We start from the raw sequence: 27,541 nt of genomic DNA, 5'->3' as shown, positions 1-27,541 counted from the left end.
ATATATTTTTTTTTTTTTTTCTTGTTCGAGCCAATCAATGTTGAATTACTTGCAGGATGGTTTGCATTTTATGGTCTCTTTAATTCTGCTGTGTTTGGCAATAGGGAAAGGAAATAGGAAGGAAGGAAAAAAATATAACGTAGGTAAGAAAATAATGAGGATTTTAAAAAAAAAAAAAAAAAAAAAAACTTATTATTACATGGAATGGTTTGATCGGGGAAGTTTAGTGTTTTTTTTTACCCCTTTTTGTAGATTTCTGCTTTTTGGGAACTGTAGATGAATCCTTGAATGGCATTTCTGTGTGTTGGTTATAAAGTTATTTTGTGCGATCGGATCAAACTAGGTACATGGAATCTAATCGCTATAAGACGATAATTTGACTGAATCTAAGATACAAATTGTTGGTTTACGTTATTGGGAAAACATGTATATGTGATATTAGACAGTAAATAGCTCTATTTGAACTAAATATTTATCTAATTTGCGTTACTATTGTGAATTTATTTAGAGATTCTAAAGAAAGTTCCTGCGTCTTAAGCTGATTTAGGTTTTGTCCTAAGCATTTGTTGGAGGCAACAATCATTTATCGACTTTTAAGGGATCCTGTTGTGGTGTTGCCATATATTTTACACTGAAATTGATACTTTTTAACTGCTATTTTCTCTATGATTTAGTGTCTTTTTATACTCCTACTTTAAATTAGTTGTAAAAGAATATCATCTTATTCTTCTTTTACAATAAATTAGTAGTATAGGCCATTGCTTCACTGGTTAAGTATCTGGATAGAATATTGCTAATCATTCTCTTTCTCTTTCTTATTAATGCCGTCGCTTAATTTGCATTTGAGAGTACAGAACCTACAGGAGCCTTTGTTGTCAGTGTCATTTGAAGACAATAATCACTAAACTCTGCTACTAATATTCCCACTGGCTGTGATTGCTTCTTATAGAATAGTAACCATTATTATTCACTAATGTTTGATTTTGGTTTATCGACTGCTTTGATCAGAATTAATCACCTTCTTTGGTTTTTCCCTTACCCCCCCTTATATCTTTCATAGACGAACTCGTGTTGTGTTTGATGTGGCACTCAAGGTTCACTACAAAGTACAGCAAAGGGATATAGAAGTCGGTCGAAATCTTGGAAACTGGATTTTACGATGGCTTGATCAAATGAAGCCATCGGCTCAGATCCGGGGTCCTCCACCATGTTCTAATGGTGCTAGCTCGAACATGAGCATGACAAAGCAGGTATCGAGCTCCACCCAACTGAAAAGTCCGGGGAACCCCCAAACATCAAGAGAACAGGAATCTGATAGGCATCTATTTACGTCTTACAAAAATGTTTGGCCTAAACCATTCTCCGGCATCTCTGTGATGCGAATGCCAAAGCCTATTGGTACTTCTTTGACACAGTATAGGCACTTGTGTGTCAATGGGGTTGGAGCATTAGGATCAGATTACACCAAAAGTAGGTTTGAGGGAGTTATTCGGAAAGATATAATGCAGTGGATGCAACAAAGCTGACTGGGAAAGATGTTGTCGTTGTTGTTGTTTTGTTGCTTTTTTTTTTGTGGGGATTTTATATCTTTATGGAATAAGAGAGGTGAGATCAAACCATTTTGAGGTTTTGGGATGTTCCTTTGATGCAATACAGTGGAGCTGAGTGCTCAGACTCTTAAAGACGACTAGCTGGTTCTTTGTTTTCACACGGATTGTTATCTTACTCTATGTGGTTTCTTGTTTCTGGAGAAGTTTCTGATTTTGGTGGAAAAAGGGAGGTATTTCTGGTTAAATGTGTACTTATGTTTTTATTTTGTTTTTCTACTTCTTATTTATTTTTCTAAAAGGGGGAAAACATGTTGAAAATGATAGTTATGTAATCTTGTTCACTCTAATTGTTGGATAAGAGTTTTCTAAATGTTGAGAGGATCTGTGTGGTATCTAATGACTAATAGTTTCTGGAAATACACTATTGGTATTTAGTGGGTGTATGAGTTGCTTGCAATAATCGATACGAGTCTTCAAGTCCCATTTTGGATGCAGTTATAAATAAATAAATAAATAAAAACTAGATGCGACCTTTAATTGTTTATCCAGAGAAAAACAAATTAATAGATGAATAAATAAATAAACTAAACTCTACTATCAATAGGATGTCTAACTTTGAGCCTTAACGATATATGTCTCCGAATTTTAAAAATAACATTTGTTTCCCTACAACTATGAGACTAAAAAATCCAGAAAAAAAATACAAAATAAAAACTATGAGAGAGTTTTTGTCCGTTTGCACCCAAACTCAAAAAAAGTTTGAACTCAAGTTACAATTTTATTCAAGTTCATATTTATTTTATAAAATTTGAGTTTGAATTTGAGTTTTAACTTAAGTTGTTCAAGTTTACACTTCAACTCAAGTTCTTAAACTTAAACTTAAGTTAATAAATAATATTTTTTCTATTCTTAAAAATGTCATAATTTTTTCATTTTAATTCCGATCAAGATGATTTTTTTTATGCGTTCACAACGAAAAGGCGAATAAAACCTCACCCATATACCCTATTAAAATTTTCTATTACCATTGAGTTTTTATTAAAATATTATCCAAATACAAATTCAAGTTTTGACCCTCCTAAACACAAACTCAAATAGATTTTCAATTCAAACCATAATTTAAAATGTGCACATTCAAATACAAACTCAAATTAGAGTCTCAACTCAAACCATACTCAAATACATGTTAACTCAAATCAATATCTAAACTCAAATCACCTTAACTCAAAAAATTGAATAAGTCTTAAAAAATTTACTTCTATTAGTTTTAAGGATGTTTTTTTTTTTTTTTTTTTTTGGGTGTGACGCGATTAGAAGAGTATGACGTTAGTTCATTTAGGCCTCGTTCACTTCACTGATTCGAGTTTAGAATTTGAGTTTTTCTACAGTAAAAAGCTCTCACAAACAATCACATTTAACTTTTTTGCTACAGTAAAAAGCTCTCACATAAAGTTACATATTTGAGTTTTTCTACAGTAAAAAGCTCTCACAAACAATCACATTTAACTTTTTTGCTACAGTAAAAAGCTCTCACATAAAGTTACATCTCAATTCGAATTCTAAACTCGAATCAGCGAAGTGAACGGGACCTTAGTTTAAATAATTTATGTGAATGACAAATGAACAAAGTTAAATTAAAAGTGTTAATCATTTATGTGAATAATTTATGCGATTAGAAGTTAAGTGTTACATAACGTAAAAACGATAGACAGGATTATGATAAAAATTAACAGATGTTATACAGAAATATGATAAAAGTAAACAGACTGTATAAATACCGGACTTAAGATTTTGTGTATATAATTTTCTTTAAATAATCTATCCCTATAATTCTCAATCAAATCTGAACAAAACAATATTATTCAGCAAAAAAGGAAAAAAAAAAAAAAACAATAATATTGGAATATATTACAAATTCGCAAAACCTGATATAGGCGTAACCAAACGGTATGCACCCATTTTGCTATTTTCTCCGCTCCGAATCCTTCCCTCTCAAGTCTCAACCCAAACAAGACGACAACTGAGCTGTCTCGTAGGTCTTGTCTTCGATCGTGATCGATAAAACGTGAGTTTCGCGTGATCTTCATTGTAATCTTACTCTTTCCTTTTCGCATTTCTCAGAATTTCGGAATTTCTTAATCTGCTCGCGGAATTGAACCAAGTTTATATATCTTAGAAAAGTATAAGTTTTCGATCGAATTTTAGGAAAATCAACTTCTCTCTTTGGCTTTACCGCTTCCGTTTGATTCAACCAATTCTTGAAGGAAATCGTTGTTGTTGTTGTTGTTGTTGTTAGTTTTATTTTATTTATTTTTTTGCGTCTATGTATAATCACGGTTTTGAGAGTTTTGGGAATTTCCTTTTGGCTCAGTACTTTATTTTTATTTTTTTTCTAGGTGATTATTCTTGGACTACTCTTCAATGGCTCATTAGTGGTCTAAAGAGAACGTCTTTTCTAATTTTAGAATGTTGAAATTATTGATAGCTACATTCAATTTCTGCTGTTACGGTAATTTACTACGAAGAATGTCGATTCTCGTGTTTTCTGTAGATCAGGGCAATAATTAAGCTCCGCAATCTAACGTAGAACCCAATGGATGAGACTTATCTCATTTTTGTATATGTGCCTGCCTTTCAAAGCGCCTGATTTAAATTTTACCTTTAGAAGCTACGTTTTCTCATTCTGAATGTTCTGGTTGTCTTACGTCAAATACGAAATTTACGCCCACGAAGAGAAGCTTAAGATTTTGGAAGGCGGATGTCTAATTACTAGTTTTTAGAAACTTAATGACACAGTTTTTTGTTACTTGTAAAATGACTGTGTTGGCTTTTGTTCTGTGTTAAGTGGAGCTGTTTATATGAGAAAATTTCTTTTTAGCAAGCAGATTGCATATTTCTACTAGATGCTCGAATACTTTGTGAATCCTACTGGCTCATTAGTAGCTTTTTAGCAGCTATTGTTTACACTTTCCGTTTCCCGTGAGGTGGGTTTTATGTCGAATCCTTCAGTGGTGGATCGTTAGTTTTACCGAAACGCTATTCTATTGTAACTCACCCTATATCTGTTTCTCTCTTTACCTCTGTTCTCATGCCGAGGATTTTCTACTCATTTGATGTTACTACATCTCAAATTATTTGCTGAGAGTGTTTTGGTTGCTTGAATTAGGAATTATGCAAAACCCAATATGTGGAATCCTGCGTTTTACTTTCATATTCTTTTGTGGACTCGTGTGGGATTGGATATGAGGCACAAGCCTCTGAAAATTGAAATGTAAATGATTACTCCAAATCGGAGTGTTTGATATGTAAGATGCTTATCTTCATCGAATTCCTATTAGCAGGCAGTAAAGCCAGGAATATCAGAATGGAATTGGCAGACAGGGCAGTTGGGTTCTTATTATCGCTTATCAGTCTCTCTATATTCACTTATTACACATTTTGGGTCATCATCCTGGTAAATTTATCCTTTTCTTCCATGTAGATTACATGTCTAACATTCTAATTGTTTTCTCAGTAATAAGTGTTGCGTCCTTGTTCCTTTTGCTAACTTGCTGCTAGTTTCTTTCCCCTTGTCATACGATGTTTCAGCCATTTGTAGACAGTGATCACTTCATCCAACAGTACTTCCTACCCCAAGAATATGCCATATTAATACCCGTATTTGCCGGCGTGGTGCTTCTCTGCTTGTTATGCGTATTCGTTGGACTGGTGATGCTCAAATCCAAAAAGAAGAAAGCATAATACAAGTATTTTTACCGTCTTGTGTAGGATGTATTAATTCTTTCCTTGGGAACGTCTTTTACATTTAATTGAGGTACTTTCATGTCTGCATGATTTTTCACGCTTGGTTTTTATGCTTTTTTTTTTTTCTTTTCATACATCTCCGAAACGGGGAAATGATAAACATAGAAAAGAAAGAAAAGAAGATGGTTGGATCATGGATGCTGTTGTGATTTTAGTCGTAGGGGTCTTTATCAGTGTTAGATTTCTGTTATTCTGAGGGCAAACTGCTGAAAAGTTGCTGCCTTGTTTATTTTGTTGGCAAATATGATTTGATAGAGGTATTGCAAGTAAAGATGTTTTTTGTGTTTCATTATTATTTTTCTTTTTTCCTCACTAGTAACCTACAGATTATTTATCATGGGTCATTATAGTCTGGAACCAAAGTGCCAACAATTCCATGGGGCGAATTGACTCGTGAATTTACTCTTCGTCTCATTAAACGTTCCCCATGCAATATGCGTGTACACCAAGTTTCCTTTTATTGAAGAGTCCGTGGTAAATGATAACATGGTTGGTTTTGATCACTCTGGATTTATGTTGGTTACCTCCAAATTACTTATATGCAAAGTTGAAAGTCCCAAATAAATAGAATATATAGAAAACTTGAGGAATATAATATACGAAAACAATTTAGACCAACAAAAATTCCTCAGAAATACAATGGCCAACTGTTGTTTGGGTGTGAAAAATTGAGTAAAACATCGAACCAATTTCAAGTGAAAATGCCTGCAAATTTGAAAACGATCGAGATTATTTTGCCAATCTAAACTCGTAGGGAGTAAATGGTACTGCAAGATCGTATGCGCAACTCTCTCAATTTCTAACAGTTTCTTTTTATGGGTCCCTAAGATCACAAGTAATTATGTTTTACCGAACGAGTACCCGCCCGCTTGTAGGGCGGATTCATGAGGCATTATTATGATCGTCTCGGGGCGCATGGCAGAGGTGGGGCTTTTTTTATTTTTTAGGTGAATGAAATGAATATTGTTAATGAGAATTCTCCAAAAGTAACCGGTTTAAGGAACAACTTCTGCAACCCAATTACACACAAGATGAGCTATTACGTTACACTTGCAGAGGAACCCATTCAAAGGTGACAGCACTAACACTAGCTAAAGATCTAGCCTTCAAGAATGAAGGCAAAATCTTCCAATCAGGACTGGTAGAATGAGCTTGAAGAGCATCATAGAGCTCTTTAAAAATCACCTTTAAAGCAAACTCTCTGCAAGCCTTTAGTAATTGCCAACTAAACTCCCCCGAAGAACTACTAAAGTTTCAGCCTCTGACGAAGACTGAGCAAGTACAAAACCCATCTATATGATCAGAGGCGAACCTGAAGAGTATTAATCTTCACATAATCATCAATAGGAGACCACAAATCAGAAATGGAAGGAGTAATAGAAGCAGGTTCACCGCCACATCTACTAGCTGAACTATGTTTTGCAAAATGCTTGTTTAAACGACTTAGAAGCAGTGGAATAATATCCACCTTCTTGTAGACCATGTAAGCTATACCAGCAATGCTCCAAACAAAGACAGAGAAAAGGTTTGAAAGCCAAGATGCAACTCGGAGCAGTAAGCAAAGCCTCCAAGAAGTCCATTGGATTATGCGCTCTCCTAGCTTCCCATTTCACGCACCAACGCCAGCCAAACCAAATGGCACGGGCTACAGGGCACTTAACAAATAAATGAACGATTGTCTCCGCGCCACCAGAGCATAGAATACAAGAGGGATCTTGTTGAGGACTTAAAACTTTGAAGCCTAGCTTTTGTCTGCAAAATATCCACCCTAACTCTCCAAAGCATCAACTTTAATATGTCACGCAGATCTACCTTCCAAAGCTGAGTCCAAATATCAGATTTTGGATCGAAGCAAGCTCTACTCTGATACAACCCGGAATAATTGGAACAAGAATTGAGTTGGTACTAGCAGGAGTTGCTCTATTCTTTATTTACTTAAGAAAGAAAACGCATACAATGAAGATAAATTTGCAGACTATTAGAGAGGTCTGTTGGCTCTCCCACCTAAGCGAACTCTTTCCACTCACTAAATGCCTGCCTATACCTACATCCTTTCCTTCCTTTTATTCCACGCTCACCCAGAGAATAACAAAATTCCCTAACAACTTCTAACAGTCTTCGCAATCCCGAGGCGATCCTTTTCAATCCATTTCTTCATCGGGAATACCTTCAGTAGTCTGTACCAAATTCCCCTCCTGTCCCTGGGCTTTCGTCTGGGCCTTCGGCCTCCTAGCATATGTGAATCTAATTGGGGTCTAACATTACTCGCCGCCCACAGTTTCACCTTGTCCTCAAGGGGAAAGGCAGGAAACTGTTGCTGAATGATGGAGAACGGCTCCCAAGTAGCCTCAAAGGCGGGAAGCCCACGCCATTGGAGCAGCACCTCAAGTACACCTGGCTGACCGTCCGTTCTGGGATGAACCCCCAACACCTGCTCGGGCTCCACTAAGAGCTCGTGGTCAGCCGACAGTTGGGGTGGAAGCTGATGGGAGGACTGTGTGGCGCCAATTGCCCGGCGCAGCTGGGAAACATGGAACACAGGGTGAATTTGGGCACCCTCAGGCAGGTGTAGCTTGTAAGCCACCATGCCCATCCGCGCCAACACTTCATATGGGCCATAGAAACGGGGAGCCAACTTCTCATTGCGTCGAGTGGCAAGTGTCCGCTACCGATAGGGGCGGAGCTTAAGGTAAACCATATCACCCACAGCAAATTGCACATTCCGCCGGTGTTTATCCGCCTCCTGCTTCATGCGCTCTTGAGCACGGATCAAATGTTGTTTGAGTTTGTCAAGCATGCCATCCCTTGAAGCCAACTGCTACTTGACGGAAGAAACCATCGTGGTCCCCGAGCTATAGTAAGTAGTAGAATTTTGATGTAATCAATAAAATATTATGTAGGAACTTTAAGTACGGGGTAGAATTTCCCGAAATATGTAAAGTTATAATACGAATATGTTTATAAAGAAACTTCGTAAATATCAATTATGAATAGTAAAATATCAGTTAAAAGTTAAAAGTTTTAGCGGGTACATTTTAGTTATAAAAAACAAAAATATTTGGTTTGTGACCAAATAATCAACTAGAAAAAGAGTAGAAATATTAGAGTAAGGAAAATAACAAAAGTTCCTGAAACAGAATTTTTTCGAGCCAGTTAAAGTGAGAAACTGCTAAAAAATGAGTACCGCAAGGGTACGCGTTTTGGGCAATTTCTGAATCAATTAAAATGAAAATTTCAGAAAAAGAAATTGACTAATGAGATACCCAAGAGAATTGGGTTGAACATGAGAAGTTTGACTCAGGGTACTCGATAGTCCATAAAAATAGTATAGAACCTGTACTGATTGTGAAATTATTAGTACCAGAAAGAGACTCGTTTTGAAAAACAGAAAGTTAGGTCTCGACAAGAAAAATTTGAGGAGTATAGAACCCACTCATTTGCTAGCACGTATCTTGGATATAGCAAAGAATAAAAGTAGATTGAATAAAATTATAATATATATATACATATATATATATATATATATATTAAATTATCTTTAAGCTATAGTATATATATATATATATATATATATATATTAGATTATCTAAGTACGTGTAAAAAAAAAAGGTGAAAAGGATAGTTACCGTGAGGTGGATGTATGCCTCACATGCAGAATGCCACTTGCTATTATATACGTTTAAGTTATTTCATGAAGGGTGACTCGCGGCTGAAGTTACCAATGTCAATCTCACGTGGAAAAACAAAAGCAAAGGTTATTACATACTTCACGTGAAGTATAGCAGAGGAAAAAAAAAAAGGACGTGAGAAAGTTACGAAGAAAGAAAAAAAAGATAGTTGCTAGAGAGAGACGGAGGAAGGAAAATCAAGCATTTTCATTGAGATTTCTTCCGTTCAATCCGGTAGAAACGTAACCTGAGGCATTTTAGCGAAAAAACCTCAACTTCTGGAGGTAAGATTTCGGATTTTTCATGAGAATTCTATGATTTCTTAATTTGAATGAATAGTAACTCATCTCGGAAAACTTCCGTTAAAGTGAAAATTGAAAGCGTGGTTTTGTAGAACATCGTAATAGGAGTCTAACAGTGTAAGTATTAAAACGATTGAACGAAATTTTGGTGGATTTCTATTGAAAATCTGTGACCCTAGATTAAGAAAGAACATATGTTTTGTTCAATTTTATGTTGGAATCTGTGTTCAGGAATGTGAATCTTGACTCTAGGTACCGAAATCGAAAGTAGAACGAGTTATTGAAAACTCGAGAAATGAGAAAAGTAAGGCAAAACTCTGCCAAAATTTCCTAAAAGTTAGTTAGTAAGCAATGAGTTAGTAATTGATTCTAGAGAATGAATAACAGTTTTAAAGCTCGGAAATGAACAGATTAAGGTTCAGAAACCGAGATACATAAATATGTGTAATTTACCTCTTAAACTAGGATTCGACCTAGAGGAAAAAAAGGTTCAAAAATGAGTTTGAAATTAGATTTTAAGAATCTAAGTATGAAGAATTGTGATTTAGAATAGGAAATTTATACTTATTTCTATGAAACAGGTTTTGGCACGAGAGCCGAGACAATGAGAAAGAACTTCTAGCAAGCGGGAATCCTAGCGAATTATAAGTAAGTATAGACATATATGTTTGTCTGAACTCGAGTAAGCTGTAGTTAGACTTAGAACTATGAATTTACTTATGTTCCTAAGTCTATGTGATTATATGTGATTATACGTGTTTGGAGGGCTTAGTGCCCTAGATTGCAGAAGGGCGACATATGGCTACCATTATACACAGTTAAAGCATGCAAGTAGTATTATGCATTTTATGTTAGCATGTGCACGTAAAGAAACGTTGCATATCATTCAGTAAAGTTTTTAACACTTTGAAATGAAAAAAACTCAAAGTTCAGTAATGTAAAGAGACTGACGGGTCGTCAGCCTCCCAAGGGAGGAAAATCTCAAAGAGTAGAGATTCCGACTAGACCAGATAGTAAGCAGGGGCCCAGGCCCACAGTAACAAGACAATAAGCAGGGACTCAGGCCCATAGTAGTAAGAACAAAACGACAGAAAGCATGTTTCACACGAGCATATTTGCATCATAACTTTTAATGAAATTCTTTTCTAGTTTATGATGTGTGCATTTTTATACTTGCTGAGCGTTAGCTCATCAGTTTACTCGTGTGCAGGTAACAAAGGTAAGCAGCCAGCCATATAGTGGTTTTGCTTGATGGACCGGCAGAGGCAAAGGTGGCAGAAATGTCATGGGTACACGGGAGTGGTTTCTACTACGCTCGTTTAGAAATTAAATTCCGTTGCAGAGTAATGTAATATAGAACCAAGTTTATATGTTTCAGTTTTAAGGAAAATATGTTACGGTCATTGTCTTAGTAAAGAACAATATACTGAATAAGTTAAGATAAGTTTCAGGGACTTGTACCATATCCGATTTCTTAAAGTATTAGCAAGGATAAGTAGTTGTATAACAAAAGAACATGCTAGGAATATGTTAAGAACCTGAGGGTTAAAGAAAAAAAAATTTACTCGTACAAAAACGTAAATTAAAGAGGCGATAGTCTAATAACAAGTAATAGATTAGTCTATAACTCGGCCTAATAGTAGTAGTTTAAGGTTGGCGACCCGCTGCTAGGGTAGGAGGCGTCACATATAGCAGACCAGGGGAGGTGGGTCACGTCCATATAGGATACGGAAAGGTGTGGCTTGTGCCGCCGAATGAAAGGACGTGTTATACCAATATTCTGCCCAAGCCAGCCACTTCGTCCATTGGCGGGGCTTATCCAAGGCGAAGCAATGGAGGTAAGTTTCAATGCATCGGTTCACGACCTCGGTCTGCCCATCCGTTTATAGGTGATACGCCGTGTTGTGGGTAAGAGAGGTTCCCTGCAAACGAAAAAGTTCAGACCAAAAGGTGCTTAGGAATACCTTGTCACGGTCGGAGACGATGGAGCGGGGAATGCCGTGCAATCTAACCACATCTTTCATGAATGTTTGAGCAATCGAGTGGGCTGTATAGGGGTGGCGCAGAGAAATGAAATGGTCATACTTATTGAGCCGATCCACGACTACAAAGATGGAGTCATACCCTTCCGATTTGGGCAACCCTTCGATGAAATCCATCGACACATCTTCCCATACCCTATCCGGAAGAGGTAAGGGCTGCAATAGTCCCCCCGGAGATAAGGAGTGGTTCTTATTTTGTTGACAAGTGGGACACTGAGCCACATAGGCCTGTACATCTCGTTTCATGCCTAGCCAATACCATTCCACTGCCAAACGCTTATATGTCTTGAACATTCCGGAGTGACCACCAATGGGACTGTCATGGTACTCCCGAAGTAGAGTGTGGACAAAGGGGATGCTTTGGGAATCACCATTCGGCCCTTGAATAACAACCGACCCTGCCCTATAGAAAACCCTGGATAAGCCGAAGGATCTTGCTGGATGGCCCGCTAGATTTGGCATAAGCGTGCATCCTGGCTAAGTTGCTGCTGTATCTCTGTTAAATTCAAGGGTTTCAAAACAGAGAGAAATGAGAAAGAAGACGAGGGAACTGGAGTAATTCGCGAAAGTGTGTCCACTGCCTTATTCCCAGTCCCCGAACGGTATTGGATCTCAAAGTCATACCCCAGAAGCTTGGAAAGCCATCGTTGGTGCTCCGAGCTAACTAGCCGCTGCTCGAGTAAATACTTCAAGCTACTCTGATCAGTCCGGACAATGAACCGCCGCCCCAGCAAGTACGGCCTCCACTTATGGATGGCGAGAACGATAGGCATAAGCTCCTGTTCGTAGACAGACTTCAACCGGCCCTGAGGAGACAAGACGTGGCTGAAATAAGTAATTGGCCGCTGGTTTTGAGACAAAATTGCCCCCAATCCATAGCCTGAAGCATCTGTTTCGACTACAAACGGCTATGAGAAGTCTGGCAAAGCCAACACGGGTACGGATGACATGGCTTGCTTAAGCTGTTGAAAGGCTCGGTCAGCCTCAACCGTCCAACCAAAATTGTCCTTTTTAAGCTGGTCCATGAGAGGCCATGCAATGCTCCTATAACCCTGGACAAATTTTCGATAATAACCGGTAAGGTCCAGGAAACCCCTGAGTTCCCGGAGTGATGATGGAGTTGGCCATGTCAGCATGGCAACCACCTTCTTCATATCCCCTGCCACCCCTTTTGCAGAAATGATATGGCCGAGGTACTCCAATTGTGATTGGCCAAAACTGCATTTCTTCTTGTTGGCGTATAATTGGTGTTGCCGCAACACCTCTAATATCTGAGTCAAATGCCCCACATGGTCCTCTGGACTTGTGCTATACATGAGGATGTCATCGAAAAAGACTAGGACAAATTTCCGCAGGAAGGCTTTGAAGACATCGTTCATTAACGATTGGAAAGTTGCCGGCGCATTAGTGAGCCCGAAAGGCATCACCAGGAACTCATAATGCCCTGATTTGGTGATAACCGGACTTGAGGTTTAGCTTCGAAAAAATACAAGCTCCATGCAACTCGTCGAGGAGTTCATTTATGACTGGTATTGGGAACTTGTTCGGCACCGCTGCTTGATTAAGAGCGCGATAATCAACGCAAAACCTCCAGCTTCCGTCTTTCTTTTTAACGAGTAACACCAGGCTGGAACTGTCTTGAATGATCCAGATTGCAGCATCTCCTTAACCAAACGTTCTATTTCATCCTTCTGGGATTGGGGGTACCGATATGGCCTTACGCTGATGGGGGATGTACCCTCTCGGAGGATAATGGCATGGTCTCGACTCCGCCGAAGAGGAAGCCCTTTAGGCATCTCGAAGACTGTGGAATATTGTTGCAGCAGTGTGTGTATAGGGACTGGAGCTTGCTCGTCTTGCCCACAACCACTCTCCAAGCCATCCGACCCCTGTCCAAACTCCAATAATAACCCTTCTTCTCCTTTCTCAGAACTTTCATCATTGACTTCAGGGACACGAAAGACTCACTCAGTCTAGGTTCTCCTTGCAGGGTTACCTGAACCTCACCCATCCGGCACTTCATGGTGAGTGTCTGCCAGTTGACATGCATTCCTCCAATCGTACCCAACCACTGCATTCCTAGAATGACATCTGAGCTACCCAATTCCAGGGGCAGGAAATCATCCACGATTTCTAACCCTACCAAAGTTAGCCCCACTCATTTGCACACACCGCTTCCCTTGAACCGAAATATCGGTGCCCATTACCACCCCATACCCCTCTGTTCCCACCACTGGAATCCCTAATTTCTGAACCAAAATCGAGGAGACAAAATTGTGGGTAGCCCCACAATCCACCAGGACCACCACCTCTTGGGGTCCCACCCGTCCTCTCATCTTCATGGTCTTCGGGGTGGTTAATCCCACCACCGAGTTCAGAGAAATTTGACCAACTCCCCCATCTCAGGTGCTGCCGTATCTTCCTCTTCCTCGACTGCATCCTGAGTTTCCCCCCCATCCTCCATAAGCAACACCTGCAACTATTTCTTCTTGCAAACATGGTCAGGGTTGAACCTCTCATCACATTTAAAACACAATCCTTTTGCTCTTTTGGCCTAGTACTCGGTCTCAGACAAACATCGGAAGGTCACAGAGTTATTAGGTTCAAATCTATTACATGTTGGCCTCTCGTGAGGCGGTGGCGTCCTGTTCCACGTGGATGGCTGGGCTCTGAAGTTAATGTGTAAGCCAGGAACTGGAGCTCGGCCTTGGGCTGGAAAAGGGCCTCTGGGCTTACGCAACATATCATTATGCTCCTCCACTATTTTGGCTAAATCCATAATCCCGCCCAATCCTTTGGGCTGGGCAATGCGAACCTCAGCCCTAATCTCGGGCTTAAGTCCGTTAATGAAGTTTCCCTCCTGGATGGGGTCGGGTATATCCACCAATGAAGCTGCCAAGAGTTCGAACTGCCTGCGGTACTCATCCACCGACCCTTCTTGTCGTAGAGTAAGGAATTGCTCATATGCCGTACCTTCTTGTGTCGGTCGGAACCGGTCTTGGATCATCATCTTTAAATCCTCCCAATCTCGGATAGCTCGTCTCCCATCCGCCCACTGGAACCAAGCTAGGGCATCCTCATCGAGATTGATGACAGCAGCGTCCAACTTCTCCGCCTCAGACAAACGGTTCATGTTAAAATATCGCTCTGCTCGAAAAACCCAACCGTCGGGGTTGTTTCCGTCGAAGATCGGCATTTCCAGTCTCCGTCCTCTCCCTTCGTATCTCCAATCAGGCTCCCGATGTCCGCCGCTCCGCTCCATGTCCCCTGCCACAAACGTCGCGCTGTGGTGGAGAGGGTCCTCCGAAGGCTCTTGACGTCTCCCCACCGCCGCCATCTGCGATTTCAGCCACATCTCCAGTTTCACGTTGAGTGCGGCCATTCCCTTCTCCAGCTCTGGCAGCTTTTGCAGATCTCCCTTAACAGATTCTATCTCGCACTAGATGTCTCCCCACACAAAGCCGATCTGCTCCTCCATAACGCCCAACCACTCCTCCACCTTCTTCACTGCCATTCTTCCCCGATCGTATCGCTCTGATACCAATTTGATACAACCCAGAATAATTGGAACAAGAATTGAGTTGGTACTAAGCAGGAGGTGCTCTGTTCTTTATTTACTTAAGAAAGAAAACACATACAATGAAGAAAAATTTGCAGACTATTGGAGAGGTCTGCTAGCTCTCCCACCTAAGTGAACTCTTCTCACTCACTAAATGTCTGCGTATACCTACATCCCTTCCTTCCTTTTATTCCACACTCACCCAGAGAATAACAGAATTCCCTAACAACTTCTAACAGTCTTTGCAATCCCGAGACGATTCTTTTCAACCCATTTCTTCCTCGGGAATACCTTCAGCAGTCTGTACCAAATTCTCCTCCTGTCCCTGGGCTTTCGTCTGGGCCTTCGGCCTCCTGGCATATGTGAATCTAATTGGGGCCTTAACATACTCACAACCCAATAAGCACCTTTCATAGAGAAGCTCCCCTTCCTCCACTGCTTCCAACACAGAATATCTTTATTTTCTAGAGGCAATCACTCAAGAGACAGGATGGACTCCACCACTCTAGGAGTAAAAAGGTCATTACGCTTACCTTTGTCCCACATCTAAGTTGAAGAAGGAACAAGGAAGCTACAGAGGTATAAGCACATAAATGTAGTTGCATAATATCAGAACAAAGAATAGAAAAGAATTACTGTCTCAAAGGATCGTTAAGAACTGGCATTGAAGAACCATCCCTAATCACATACTAATTGTTCTCTAAAATAAGATTCCTGTACGATAAAAACCTTTCTAGACAGGAGAGTCCATTGGCTTAGCAACACTAGAGAAAAATCCTTGGCCCCTACAATACTTAGCCTTAACAATACAAGCGCATAGGGAATCATCTCCTTCGGTAATCTTCCAAGCCACTTTGGTTATAAAGGCATTATTTATATTTTTGAACCTTCTGAAACCCAAACATCGTCGAGACTTTGGATGACAAAGCAAATATCATCTTTGCAAGGCAAGGTGCCTATTTTTATTGACATCCCTAGTCCACCAAAATTTGTGAACAGCAACATCTAGATCATCATATAGGGTCGAGAACATGTTTTTAATGTCTTGGAGGTGGGGTTTCTTGTTGTGGGCATGGGGTTGGGAACCTGTTGTCAACCCATGTTGTTATGTTTACTTGCCTAGTTGTAAACAATCTAGAATTTAAATGCATACATCTTTATAATTTCCAAATGTCAAAGGTTAATCTTTTTTAGTATTTAGTGTTTTTTATACTTATAAAGGTTTTAGGAATTTTCTTTTAAATTTGATAAAGTGTAAAAGACTACCAAAAGATAATTATTAAACATCAAACGAAAACACACCTAACATATATTGAAGTTTTTAAACAACGACAGAACATGTCATATTTCGTGCACCAAGGCAATTTTTGTCCAAATTTTATCATAATCATTTGATTTTGTGGTATTTTGTAACTTTTTATTAAGTTCAATAAGTAATTTATTAAATTCCGTCAACAAAATTTGTAATATACTAAAAAAATAAGTAATTTACTTAATTTCGTAAAAAAAAAAGTAATTTACTAAAATAAAAAGTTTAGAAGACAACCAGAAAAGTTTAAAGACGACAAAGCACAATAAATCAGAAAAAAATTCAAACTACAGAAACAATTTTGTACTTTTTTATTTTCTAAAACTGACCAATACTTTTTTAGGAGATTCTATGATAGGGGTGTACTTTTCCCCTACTAATAAGGTGCAAATTATATACCCTACAATTTCAATCCAACGGTTAAAAAAGATTAAAAATTACCAAATTAAAATAAAACTGTTCACATATGATTCAATATCAAATTAAGAAATAAAACATAAAAAATGACAAAGCTTCAATCTCATCAGTTAAAAAAAAATTTCTAGTTAATTTCCTATCGGAAAAAATAGAGGACCACCAGTGTTCTCTAATTATGATGATAAGAGATCGAAACATAGAGAGAGATCTGATAGTGATGAAGATCGTGACGGAAATGCAAACTCCACGCATTAGATTTGATGTGGGCGAGCCCATGGCGAACAGAGCTCTTAAGCATCGACGTCGAGGTTGGATCTCGTTGTTCAGAGGCAGCTGGTTGCTGATTGCCACATCGACAATAATCATGACCGCGGGAGGGAGATTTCGCCTGCATTCTCCAACTTCAAGAACCATTGATGATTCAAATCTAGATTTGACGAAGAGCTCATGACTCTGATATATCAAAACTAGTTATTTTGAATGTAAAGATGGGAAGAGAGTAGAAGTTGAATAACAATTTTTTTAGTTAAACACAATTATTTTGCTAGTTTGTTACAATTTCAAGTTAACCAATACTCCAAATTTTAAATATTAGGACTTGATTCGTTATTGATTTGTTTGTTCATCTTTTCTTATCATTTTTTTTAGATTATTTTACTTAATTTGTTTCCGATTCAAGTTAACCAAGATTCTAACTTTTGAATATTAGGACTTAATTAAAAATGATTTCTTTTTTGTTGGCAATGGAGTTGGGTACTAGTGAGAAATTAGGGTCTCGTTCATTTCGTCGATTTGAGTTTAGAATTCGAGTTTTGTTACAGTAAAAAGCTCTCAAAAATAGTCACATTTAACTTTTTTGTTATAGTAAAAAGCTCTCACATAAAATCACATCTCAACTCAAATTATAAACTCAAATCAGCAAAATGAACGGACCTAGAGATTTCAAGCCGATTGTTTCATGGCTGATGGGCAACACCTGCCATGTATCTTTGTATAACCACGGGCCCCATAACAAATCTGACCACAATCATTATTGGATTGTACTCTATCGTAGGAGAAAAGTTCATCCCCCTACCATAGATTTCCCCTACTTTTTTAGTGAAAAAAAAAAAAAAAAAGAAGTTAAAAGAGTATAATTTGTTCGGACACAAAACTCAAAAGCCCACAAACAACAAGGCCACGAGTCCACCACACCACAACACACAGATCTTCCTCCTTTTCCACAACTTTTACCGAAAAAATAGTCGTTCGTTCGTTCATTACAGTCCCAGACCAGAAAACGACACAAACACGAAACGCGAACAACCCCACGGCCATGGCTCTTCTACTCTTCACCTCTCCACCACACTCTTCTTCTTCTTCTTCTTCCTTCTTCTCCTCCCCAATCCCCACCAAACAACCATTCCCATTTCTTTCCTCTCTCTCCTTCCCCTCCATAACCACACCCACCAGAGCCCTCCGCCTCCGCTCCCTCCGCCGACACTCCTCCCTCTCCGACGATGAACCCTCCGGCGACGATCCGCCCAAGGTCACCGACGAATGGGGCGAGAAATCCGACCCCGAGCCTGAATCCTCGTACACGAAGCTTTCGGCCTCGGACCCTCCGAAGGACGAGGACGAGTGGGGGAAAGATGACAGGTATGCCGGAGGAATCGGCAATGGCCGTGGAGATAGTGAGGTTGGGGATGGTGAGACTGAGACTGAGACTGAAACGAAGGAGGATTTGGTGAAGGAGAAGCTTCTGGAGCTAAAGAGGTGTTTGGTGGACAGTATTTATGGGACTGAGTTGGGCTTTCGGGCGAGGTTGGAGGAGAGAGCGGAGATTCTTGAGCTGGTAAACCAGTTGGAGGCTTTGAACCCGACTCCGGCCCCGACCCAAGCACTGGAACTTCTTGGTGGCAACTGGGTTTTGTTGTAAGTTTCATTTTGTGTTCTGATTTTTGCAGTGACATATTAAGCGCCGTTTAGGTTTAGTTTACTGATTCAAGTTTTTAGTTTGAGTTGAAATGTGATTTATGTGAGAATTTTTTACTGAATGATACTGTTTTTTAGGGAGAATTTGTTACTGTAATAAAAAGTTAAATGTTACTATTTTTAAGAGTTTAAACTCAAATTGGTGAAATAAACGGAGTTTAAATACTTTCATAAATTTTAAGCTTTAGAACTTGTACAAGTAAATTTTAAATTTTTAAACAACTTGAAAATGATAGTGTGTGTGAAAAATTCAACATATCAACTAATAACAATCAAACTTGCGAAACAAATGGGTGTTTGGTGATAAATTAGAAACCAAATATATAACATATGTTAAATTTAGCTTATGTATAAAATTGCACTGGATAATGATGTTTTACCAAAATACCAAATTTTAGTATTAGCTCAGAAATTTTACCTTGCAGAGTTGTTGAGATGATGATATTGTTTCTACATGTTAAGAGAATGACTCTTTTTTGTTGTGTGGGAAGAGTTGGGCTTTATATGTGTTTGAATGTGTGGTAATGAAATTGGGATCATGCTACATCAGGGTATGCTCACTATCTTTCTCAATGTTTGAATGTCTCTCTGTTTTTTTTTTTTGGATAGGAATTATTGAGTTTTGAGCAATATATAGAGAGAGGGGAATGATGACAGATAGGGAACAGCTTCATAATAGATGTAAATGGTTTGAGTTTTCTACGTAGTTATTTGGGAACTTAGAAAATGAGTTTGTCATCTTAAATTGAGGGAGTGGAGAAGAATAAAAAAGGAAGGTGGCAAGGGGCAAGAGAGTTGCGGATATGTTTCATTGCGTTTGAAAAACTTTGGGGTTGCGCAACTACCTCATATAAAAGATTGGTTGGCTGTTTAGTTAACAGTTTACTTTTAGAAACTTGGTTCCAAAATATAGATGGCAGATGAGGGCTGAGCTATGGTATTAGATTTTGCTTGAAAGTTGGCTTTAGGTTTTGATGATCATGTTTTGCATTGTTACTATGGAATTTTGATGCTTGCCAATCACAATCCCATGACTTAGAATTTCTCGTCCTCTCTATTTTATTTCGTTTCATTTTCCTTCCCTTCAATTTTGGGTACTTAATCTTATTCTAGATTTTCATTTATATTTGAGTGTATCTGCTGGCGAAATTGTTTTGCATATCTTAACCTGTTAATTTATGGATGGCTAAAATTTATCAATTGTATGGCTATTCATGCAACCCAGACATTTTTGTGAAACCTTCCTCATCTTCTACTCATGCAATAGAGTGGCTCATGAAGTTGCTCGCTGTGGTTTGTTTTCTGGTAGCATTGGCTATTTTGATGTAGGGGAAGTTGCCCCAGTGTGCCAACTACTATTTTGGATGATTTCTAGTGAAGTCCCAGGTTAGATTTGACGGGGAAAGACCTTATGTCAGTGGTCATGCTTTTTGGAATGTTGTACTGGTGTGGTACTGGAACAGATTGTTTCTATAATTTTACTAGTGCATTTATAGAGTCCTCAAAAGTACAAAGTGTGTAAAATTTGTGAAAGTGGGAAATTTTAGGAACCAAGTCTTGAATGTTGAGGGAAATGTTAGCTTGTCTGATTATTTTCATATGGAGGCCTAGGAAATGACTGATTTAGTGGCCTGTTTAGAATATCTACTGCGTGGTCCATGCTATTATCTTTTTCTTTTTCATTATGATTTTATCAACTGCAGTTGTTCCTCTTTAGTTTCCATTTGATTTTTACACACACACACACGTATATATTTTTAACTGAAGACTCCTTTGGATTTCATCAGGTACACTGGGTTTTCTGAGCTGTTGCCACTTTTGGCAGCAGGTTCAACGCCATTGTTGAAAGTGGATAAGATATGCCAATCAATTGACACCAGCAATCTCACTATTGTGAACTCAACCACACTGTCCAGCCCCGTTTCGACTTTCTCATTCAGTGCAACCGCTACTTTTGAAGTTCGCAGTCCCTTCCGAATACAGGTATCCTTAGCTTACTTGCTCTGGTATCTGACTTGAGGACATTCTACCAGGACTGAATTTGCTATGGTGAATAACGAAATAAAAAAAGGACATAATGAATGAATTAGAACCGAATTGGTTGATTACCAATTACAGATTTAAGCTTTATAGACCAAGAAGCCTTTCTTGATAATGTAGAACTGGTCAACAAGTTTACCACATTGGTTTAGATGAGTAACATTAACTTTCTAGCTAACTCATCAATATATCAGGTTCAATTCAAGGAAGGTACCTTTCAAGCTCCAGAAATAAAGTCTAGTGTCGATCTCCCCAGAGAGGTGGATATTTTTGGGCAGAAAATCAGCCTGTCTCCTTTGCAGCAAACTCTCAATCCTATTCAGGAGGCTGCGGCAAATATTTCACGGGCTATTTCGGGTCAGCCGCCTCTAAGGCTTCCTATTCCAGGTGAGAGGACCCAGTCCTGGCTTCTCATAACATACCTTGATGAGGATTTTCGAATCTCAAGAGGGGACGGCGGTCTCTTTGTGCTTGCTAAGGAAGGAAGTCCTCTTCTATATCAGTAGCCAGATACATTATGTGTGCGGTGTATCCATAAATACACACGTGATATCTCTCTCTCTCTCTTTTCATCGGTATAAAGAGAAAAATATGGTATTGGTGTCACCTTGTATATGTACTTTTTTTTTTTTTTTGACAAAATAAATTGCTATTACAAGCTGCTCAGGGAAAAGAACGTAAATTAACACAAGAGAGTTGTCATTGGCTTAGTTTGGTTTTACTTTTCACTCCCAAAATCAGCTTTTGCTTGTAGCAAACGTTAATTTTAATGTTTAGTAAATCTCCTCAAAAGTGTTTTTTGAAGAATCTACAGTCAAAGTCAGAAGCAGTCCAAAGACAATTTTAACTTTTAGATTGTGTAGGAATTAGTACACTTAATGAAACTTTCATAATACTCCCCTAATGAAATTTAAAATTTACAATCTTATCCGTTCAAAATTCAGAATCATAATATAATATAATATAATAATATAATATTATAATATAATATAATAGTAATATTGTAATAAATAATATCATAATTATATTAATAACTCTAATATTATTATTTTATCATATAATATGATATTATAATTATAATATAATTATGATATGATATTATAATTATAATATAAGTATAATATGATATATAACTGAAATATTATAATATTATAATTATATTAACCATTTTAATAATATTATTATATTCTATATCATAGTTATATAATATGTTATTTAATAATAGTTTTATTGTATTATATTTAATATAATAATAAATATGCATTATATTGTAATTATAATATAATATAATCATTATTTTTAATTATTTCAGTTATTATTTTAATAATATTATTATATTCTATATCATAATTATATAATAATAGTTTTTTGTATTATATTAAATATGATAATAAATATATATTATATTGTAATTATATATATTATATTATAGTATAATATAATATAGTCGTATTTTTTAATTATTTACAACAATTAAACCTCATAATTTAACAAACGTTATTACACTGATTTTGAAACCAACACACCTACTACAATTATAGTTTGCCAAATACTAAACTGCTTTTTGTAACAGTTGTTTTTTCTTTCAGCTCAGCTAAAAGTGATTTTTTTCAAAATCTACAGCAATACCAAACTAAGCCATTATCTTGACTTTGGAACGAAGAAATCGGGAAATAAAAAGACATCACGTGCCCTCATAAACCAAAAACCAAACAAGTCATTTATGTCTTTGAACAATAAGACAAATATCATAATGGAATAATGGAAGTTAAATAAAATTATTAACCGTAGTAGCATTCCTTAAAAAAAAAAAAAAAAATAGTGAGGACACCTCCACCTAACTCTTATCAATAATTACCCTCTCTTGTCTTGATCAATTTTCATTCAACTTTCAATATTAAGAGGAAAAAAAAAAAAAACAAAGGCATCAAAGTACTCTCGAGTTTCTAGCCAAAAAAAAAAAAAAAAAACGAATGCATATCTAGATTTGTAGACAGCATGACGACCCCTACTCCTTAAGACCAAGAAATGTGACGCATAATGGAGAAAACAATAGATGTTTGGTATGTTGTATGTATTCCTTTAGGATAGGATAAATCTAATATTTGCTTTTTTAATAAATTTATAAAGGTCCTATTTTACCTCTTTTAAATTAGAAAATGCTCTCCATACAATAAAAATAAGAAAACCCTCCGCCCTTCTCCCCAGGACAACTGTCCAGAAAGTAGATAGTATTATATAATGTGGCCATACTGTGTGGGGGTAGAAATGATACACCATTGAAAATTCAGGGGTAAAATAGGAAATGTCCAAAAGCTTAAGTGGCAAGTCAGACATGGTTGAAAGTTCAAGGCGTATACAGGGATAAAGTTGAATGTCTAGAAGCAAACTGGATTGTAGTGAAATAAAAACCGCTAATTCACTTTTTCATCTTTTTGCCAAAAATGTTTCTATGTTCACTTTTAGCACAAACCAAATTAATTATCACATTACCTATTATGATCAAATTTTAATAACTATCATTTGGCGTACCTCAATTATGAAGTGACATTTTCTGAGAGCGATTCATCTCATCAATTTATTATTTACGTTGTTAGCAAAGGTTCTGCAGAGTCTAACAAGTATGAAGTGACATTTTCTAAGAGTTTTTTACTGTAAAAATCTAAAACTGAAAACTCAAATTGATAAAATAAACGAGACATAAAAAACCGCTAATTCTCTTTTTCATCTTTTTGCCAAAAATGTTTCTATGTTCACTTTTAGCACAAGCCAAATTAATTATCACATTACCTATTATGACCAAATTTTAATAACTATCATTTGGCGTACCTCAACTATTCTTCTTTTAGTATTTATTAGTGGTATGTTAACAAAATAATCTTTATGTATGTCACATAAGTGCATTGACACCATGAGCTATTAATTTGCTCGAGCTTAAAAAACTCAAGCATATATATCCCTATGATATACTAGAAACAAAAGGATATTTCTCTCAAATAGAGATCAAAATAAAATTTGATTATAATTTGAGGACTAAAAATAAAATTAACCCTATCACAATGCTATATAGCTATTCTACATTAAAAAAAAAATCGTTTGAAAAAAAAAAAAAAAAAAAAAAAAAAAAAAAAAAGCAAATGGAGGGTTGTCAACTGTCCCAAAATCACGCAACTCAGGCCATGCACCAAGACCACCGTTCCCAATCAATGACTCATCTTTTAATCAATTTTTGGGGAAACATTCCTTGACCTCATTACCTTTTCAATTCGACAATCTCTCATCCATTTAAATCCCGACACGTCCCCCTGCCACGACAGCAATTACATGTCTAATTTCGTAATTTCAACTCACACTACATTCTAATCTTTTTCATTTGAGGACGTGTCAGTATTTCATTGGTGCAAAAATACCAATTACCAACATTCTCCTAAAGAAGAGTACCACACGAGATGAGCTTTGTTTTGATCAAGTCCAACGGTGGACACCACTAGGCCGGCAGGTAGACGTGGGCACTGCTCACGTAATTCTCGCCACTTTTCCCGCGCTTTCTCGTTGGCATTTTCTTCGGGAATCAAATAAGAAAATTCTTCTATATATATATATATATATATATTTGCATTTGGACATTTCTTGAGTTGGGTATTATCACCTGTTTTTCAACTTAGATTTGACAAAAATTATATCAGAATGAAAATAAAGAAAATTACGAAACTAAGCATATAATTTGGTACAGATTACGATTCAAAACAGAATGTTATCGATCAAATACGAAAATTCTTCTACATATATAACTATATATATATATATATATTTGCATTTGAACATTTCTCGAGTAGGGTATTATTATCTGTTTTTCAACTTAGATTTGACAAAAATTACATCAGAATGAAAATAAAGAAAATTACGAAACTAAGCATATAATTTGGTACAGATTACGATTCAAAACAGAATGTTATCGATATCTTGTTGTATCGTAGAATTTCCTTTTTTTTTTTGGAGTAATGTAATATTACCATACGATGATGTCTCTGTATATTTATATTATTATATGTGGTGCTGAAGTTTAACCTTTCATCTACCACCTTGTTATTTCACAATTTGGCAATAACTCAAAATAAAAAAAATAAAAAAAGAAATGAAGTTTGAAAATTCAACCAACTTATTAATTATACGTGTGTATCATTTGCAGACAAAGATACACCACCAAGTTTCTTCCACCAAGATGTTTTTATCTTTGCTCTACCCGGAAATGTGAAATCTGATCCGACTTTTGAGTGAACCACTTTTGAACGAAATCCAAGGAGATCTTTGGATCCTTCCAAGATTTTGATTCATTCACTTAGAGATCAGATTTAACAGACAAAAGGGTTTGTTAATTCTCACGAAAATTTTGTCAAAATCCTAAAGATTCATCCAAAGAGTTTATGCCTTTGAAAGAAAAGACTGTTTTCTGAGGTACATTTTATTTGTTATGATCATGAGCAACCAGCGGCCAGTGAAGCTAGACGACGATCAAATCGCCGAGCTCCGCGAGATCTTCCGGTCCTTTGACCGCAACAACGACGGCAGCCTGACGCAGTTAGAGCTCGGATCACTCCTCCGGTCGCTCGGCCTAAAGCCGAGCCCCGACGAGCTAGAAAACTTGATCAACAAGGCAGACACCAATAACAACGGCTTGATTGAGTTCTCCGAATTCGTGGGACTCGTGTCGCCGGAGATCCTCTCGACGAAGTCTCCCTATACGGAAGGCCAGCTCCGGCAGCTGTTCAAGATGTTCGACAGGGACGGAAACGGTTTCATCACGGCAGCAGAGCTGGCTCACTCCATGGCCAGATTAGGCCACGCGTTGACGGCGGAGGAGCTCACCGGGATGATCAAAGAGGCCGATATCGACGGTGATGGGAGAATCAGCTTCCAGGAGTTCTCTCATGCAATTACTTCGGCGGCTTTTGATAATTCATGGGCTTGAGAAAGAAGGGAAATTGGGGAATTTTCTTGTTTTTGTACTAAAGGTAGGGTATATATGCTATGGCCTTTTTGTTGTTTTGTTGTTTTTCTAAACATTTTTTTTTTCTTTTATTAATATGAATGACTTTAATTTTGAGTTATGAATCCAAATTTGTTTAGAACGTAATTGGAATGATGTAAATTATTTGTAATTTTGATTTTTGATGCTTTGGGGTTTGTTTGGGGACTTCTCATAAAATAAAATTGGAACGACACAGAAAAGATTTTAGTACTTTTTTGACAGTGATTTTGGTTTTGTGGGGTTGGAGTAAAAATGGGGGAGTTTTGATTGATCTCTCAGACATAATAATGATTGTAGAAAAGGGGCGATGTTCTTCCTTTTGCCGTTGAGAAAGGAAGATCAAGATATGTAAACAAATATTTGCAATGAAAACGCTATTGAATCTCTTCTTTCTGCTAGAAGTTGTGGATTGGAATATTTGTACGGTCACACTAATCAAGATCTTGTTCCAACTTAGCAATTACAAAGATGTGAAGTACTGAACTTTCCCATTTTTAACAAGTCGTCAATCACTTTTAGGACCTTAAACATTCAAAAATTTAAGTTTGTTATTGAATTCTTGATACTTTGGCTCTCTGAATTGACGCATTTTCCAACTTAGCAACTTAATAAGTGTTTTTATGTTGCTGTAGTTCCTTCCGACAATTGTCGTTTTTATGTTGCCGTTGTTCCTTCAGGAAATTGTCGTTTTTATGTTGCTTGCCTCCTTTTTTTTTTTAAGAAATTGTAGTTTATCACAAAATTTTTGTCGTCCTTTTTCCGTTTATTAGGCCATTTCGTTTTTATTTCAGCACATTATCGTTTTATCACCTTATTGTCGTTTTTTATGTTCACGTCGTTTTCATTTCTTGCTGTTTTCCAGTATGTTGTTTTTGTATTATTGTCGTTTTCAAGGCCATTATCGTATCATTCTTGTATAGGTTGTTGAGGTCGGTTCTGAGTGTCGCAATTTTGTCTCTTGATGTTGTTGTCCTTTTGAAGTGAATTTCCTTTGTTGCTTTTAGGCTTTAGCGTTGGTGCCATTTTCAGTTTGTTTCCATTCCTCAGGACCATAATGATACCATACTCTGTCTAATGTTTGTGCCGTTCTTTTAGGTAATTGCCGTTTTTATGGTCATTGTCCGTTTTTGTGTTGTCAATATTTTCAATTCTGTTGTCGTTTATTATATCATTGTCAATTCTCTCTTGTTTTCTTGTTTTTGTCATTTTCACATTCTTGTGTCGTTCCTAGGTTAACTCTTTCTATAGCTTTTGGTACAATGCCGTCTTTAGTATTATACTATTACTGTTGTTTTTCATAAAATTGTCGTTTATTTCGTGAATGTCGTTTTCGTTTCTTGCTCTTTTAACTCTTCTTTCCGCATTTTATGCCATTGCTTGGAGCTTGCCATCCTTTTATGTTATGGTTGATGTCGTTTGCAATTTCCCACTTTTCCTTGGAAGTTGGAACTCATGCTTAAATTTCCCTTCAAAAAAAAAAATGAATGCTTAACAAGTGCAAAGTACTTGTATTTACAAGTTTTAAAACTATAAGATAACATTTTAATAATATCGAGGTGTCACATAATAAAATTTTCTATGCTCTACTTATTATATTAGTTGAATGATGAAAGATAAAATGATTTCTAAATAAAAACTAGACTTAAAGAAAATAGCTAACAGGATAAAAAGTGCAAAGTTGGACTATATATATATATATATATAAGGATTCAAAATTTTGGGCTATTAGAAAGATTAGGAAATGTAGACAATAATAACAATATGTTTGAAAGTTATGGCGGAAAATAGGATATGATAAAAGTTAAGGGGATGTAAATGGAATTTGTTGAAGACAACAAATATGATCC

General features: G+C 37.1%; 5 protein-coding genes across 6 annotated transcripts in view; 4 read left to right on the top strand and 1 right to left on the bottom strand.

Annotated features, from left to right (window-relative positions):
• LOC21400739 overlaps positions 1-1,908 on the top strand; it is a 2,634-nt gene extending 726 nt beyond the window's left edge. The window contains exon 2 of the mRNA XM_010098636.2: positions 1,061-1,908. Within this exon, the coding sequence (XP_010096938.1) occupies positions 1,061-1,526 (466 nt within the window). The 3' untranslated portion in view covers positions 1,527-1,908. The remainder of the gene's footprint in view (positions 1-1,060) is intronic.
• Positions 1,909-3,477: 1,569 nt separating this feature from the next.
• LOC21400738 (dolichol-phosphate mannose synthase subunit 2) lies at positions 3,478-5,627 on the top strand. Of its 2 annotated transcripts, none has more exons than XM_024165954.1 (3): positions 3,478-3,615; positions 4,889-5,004; positions 5,139-5,627. In XM_024165954.1, exons 2-3 carry the CDS (start codon positions 4,915-4,917, stop codon positions 5,289-5,291), a joined length of 243 nt encoding a protein of 80 aa, XP_024021722.1. In that variant the 5' UTR covers positions 3,478-3,615; positions 4,889-4,914; the 3' UTR covers positions 5,292-5,627. The 2 variants fall into 2 exon arrangements, with proteins under 2 accessions (XP_024021722.1, XP_010096937.1); XM_010098635.2 differs by having other exon boundaries at positions 3,479-3,615; positions 4,892-5,004.
• Positions 5,628-12,274: 6,647 nt separating this feature from the next.
• Positions 12,275-12,745, bottom strand: LOC112091696 (uncharacterized mitochondrial protein AtMg00860-like). The gene has a single exon (XM_024165945.1). The coding sequence runs from the start codon at positions 12,743-12,745 to the stop codon at positions 12,275-12,277; it is 471 nt and encodes a 156-aa protein (XP_024021713.1).
• Positions 12,746-17,822: 5,077 nt separating this feature from the next.
• Positions 17,823-21,353, top strand: LOC21400735 (plastoglobulin-1, chloroplastic). The gene is made up of 3 exons (XM_010098632.2): positions 17,823-18,565; positions 20,413-20,608; positions 20,860-21,353. The coding sequence occupies exons 1-3, from the start codon at positions 17,967-17,969 to the stop codon at positions 21,169-21,171; spliced, it is 1,107 nt and encodes a 368-aa protein (XP_010096934.1). The 5' UTR covers positions 17,823-17,966; the 3' UTR covers positions 21,172-21,353.
• A 3,410-nt stretch (positions 21,354-24,763) lies between these two features.
• On the top strand, positions 24,764-25,893 carry LOC21400734 (probable calcium-binding protein CML11). Its single transcript, XM_010098631.2, has one exon. The coding sequence runs from the start codon at positions 25,137-25,139 to the stop codon at positions 25,632-25,634; it is 498 nt and encodes a 165-aa protein (XP_010096933.2). The 5' UTR covers positions 24,764-25,136; the 3' UTR covers positions 25,635-25,893.
• Positions 25,894-27,541: the final 1,648 nt, after the last annotated feature.

This window comes from Morus notabilis, unplaced genomic scaffold (assembly GCF_000414095.1).
Source record: "Morus notabilis unplaced genomic scaffold, ASM41409v2 Scaffold332, whole genome shotgun sequence".
In the NCBI taxonomy this organism is placed as follows: domain Eukaryota; kingdom Viridiplantae; phylum Streptophyta; class Magnoliopsida; order Rosales; family Moraceae; genus Morus; species Morus notabilis.
The sequence above is the reverse complement of the archived record's forward strand: the minus strand, read 5'-3'. Positions and strand labels throughout refer to the sequence as shown.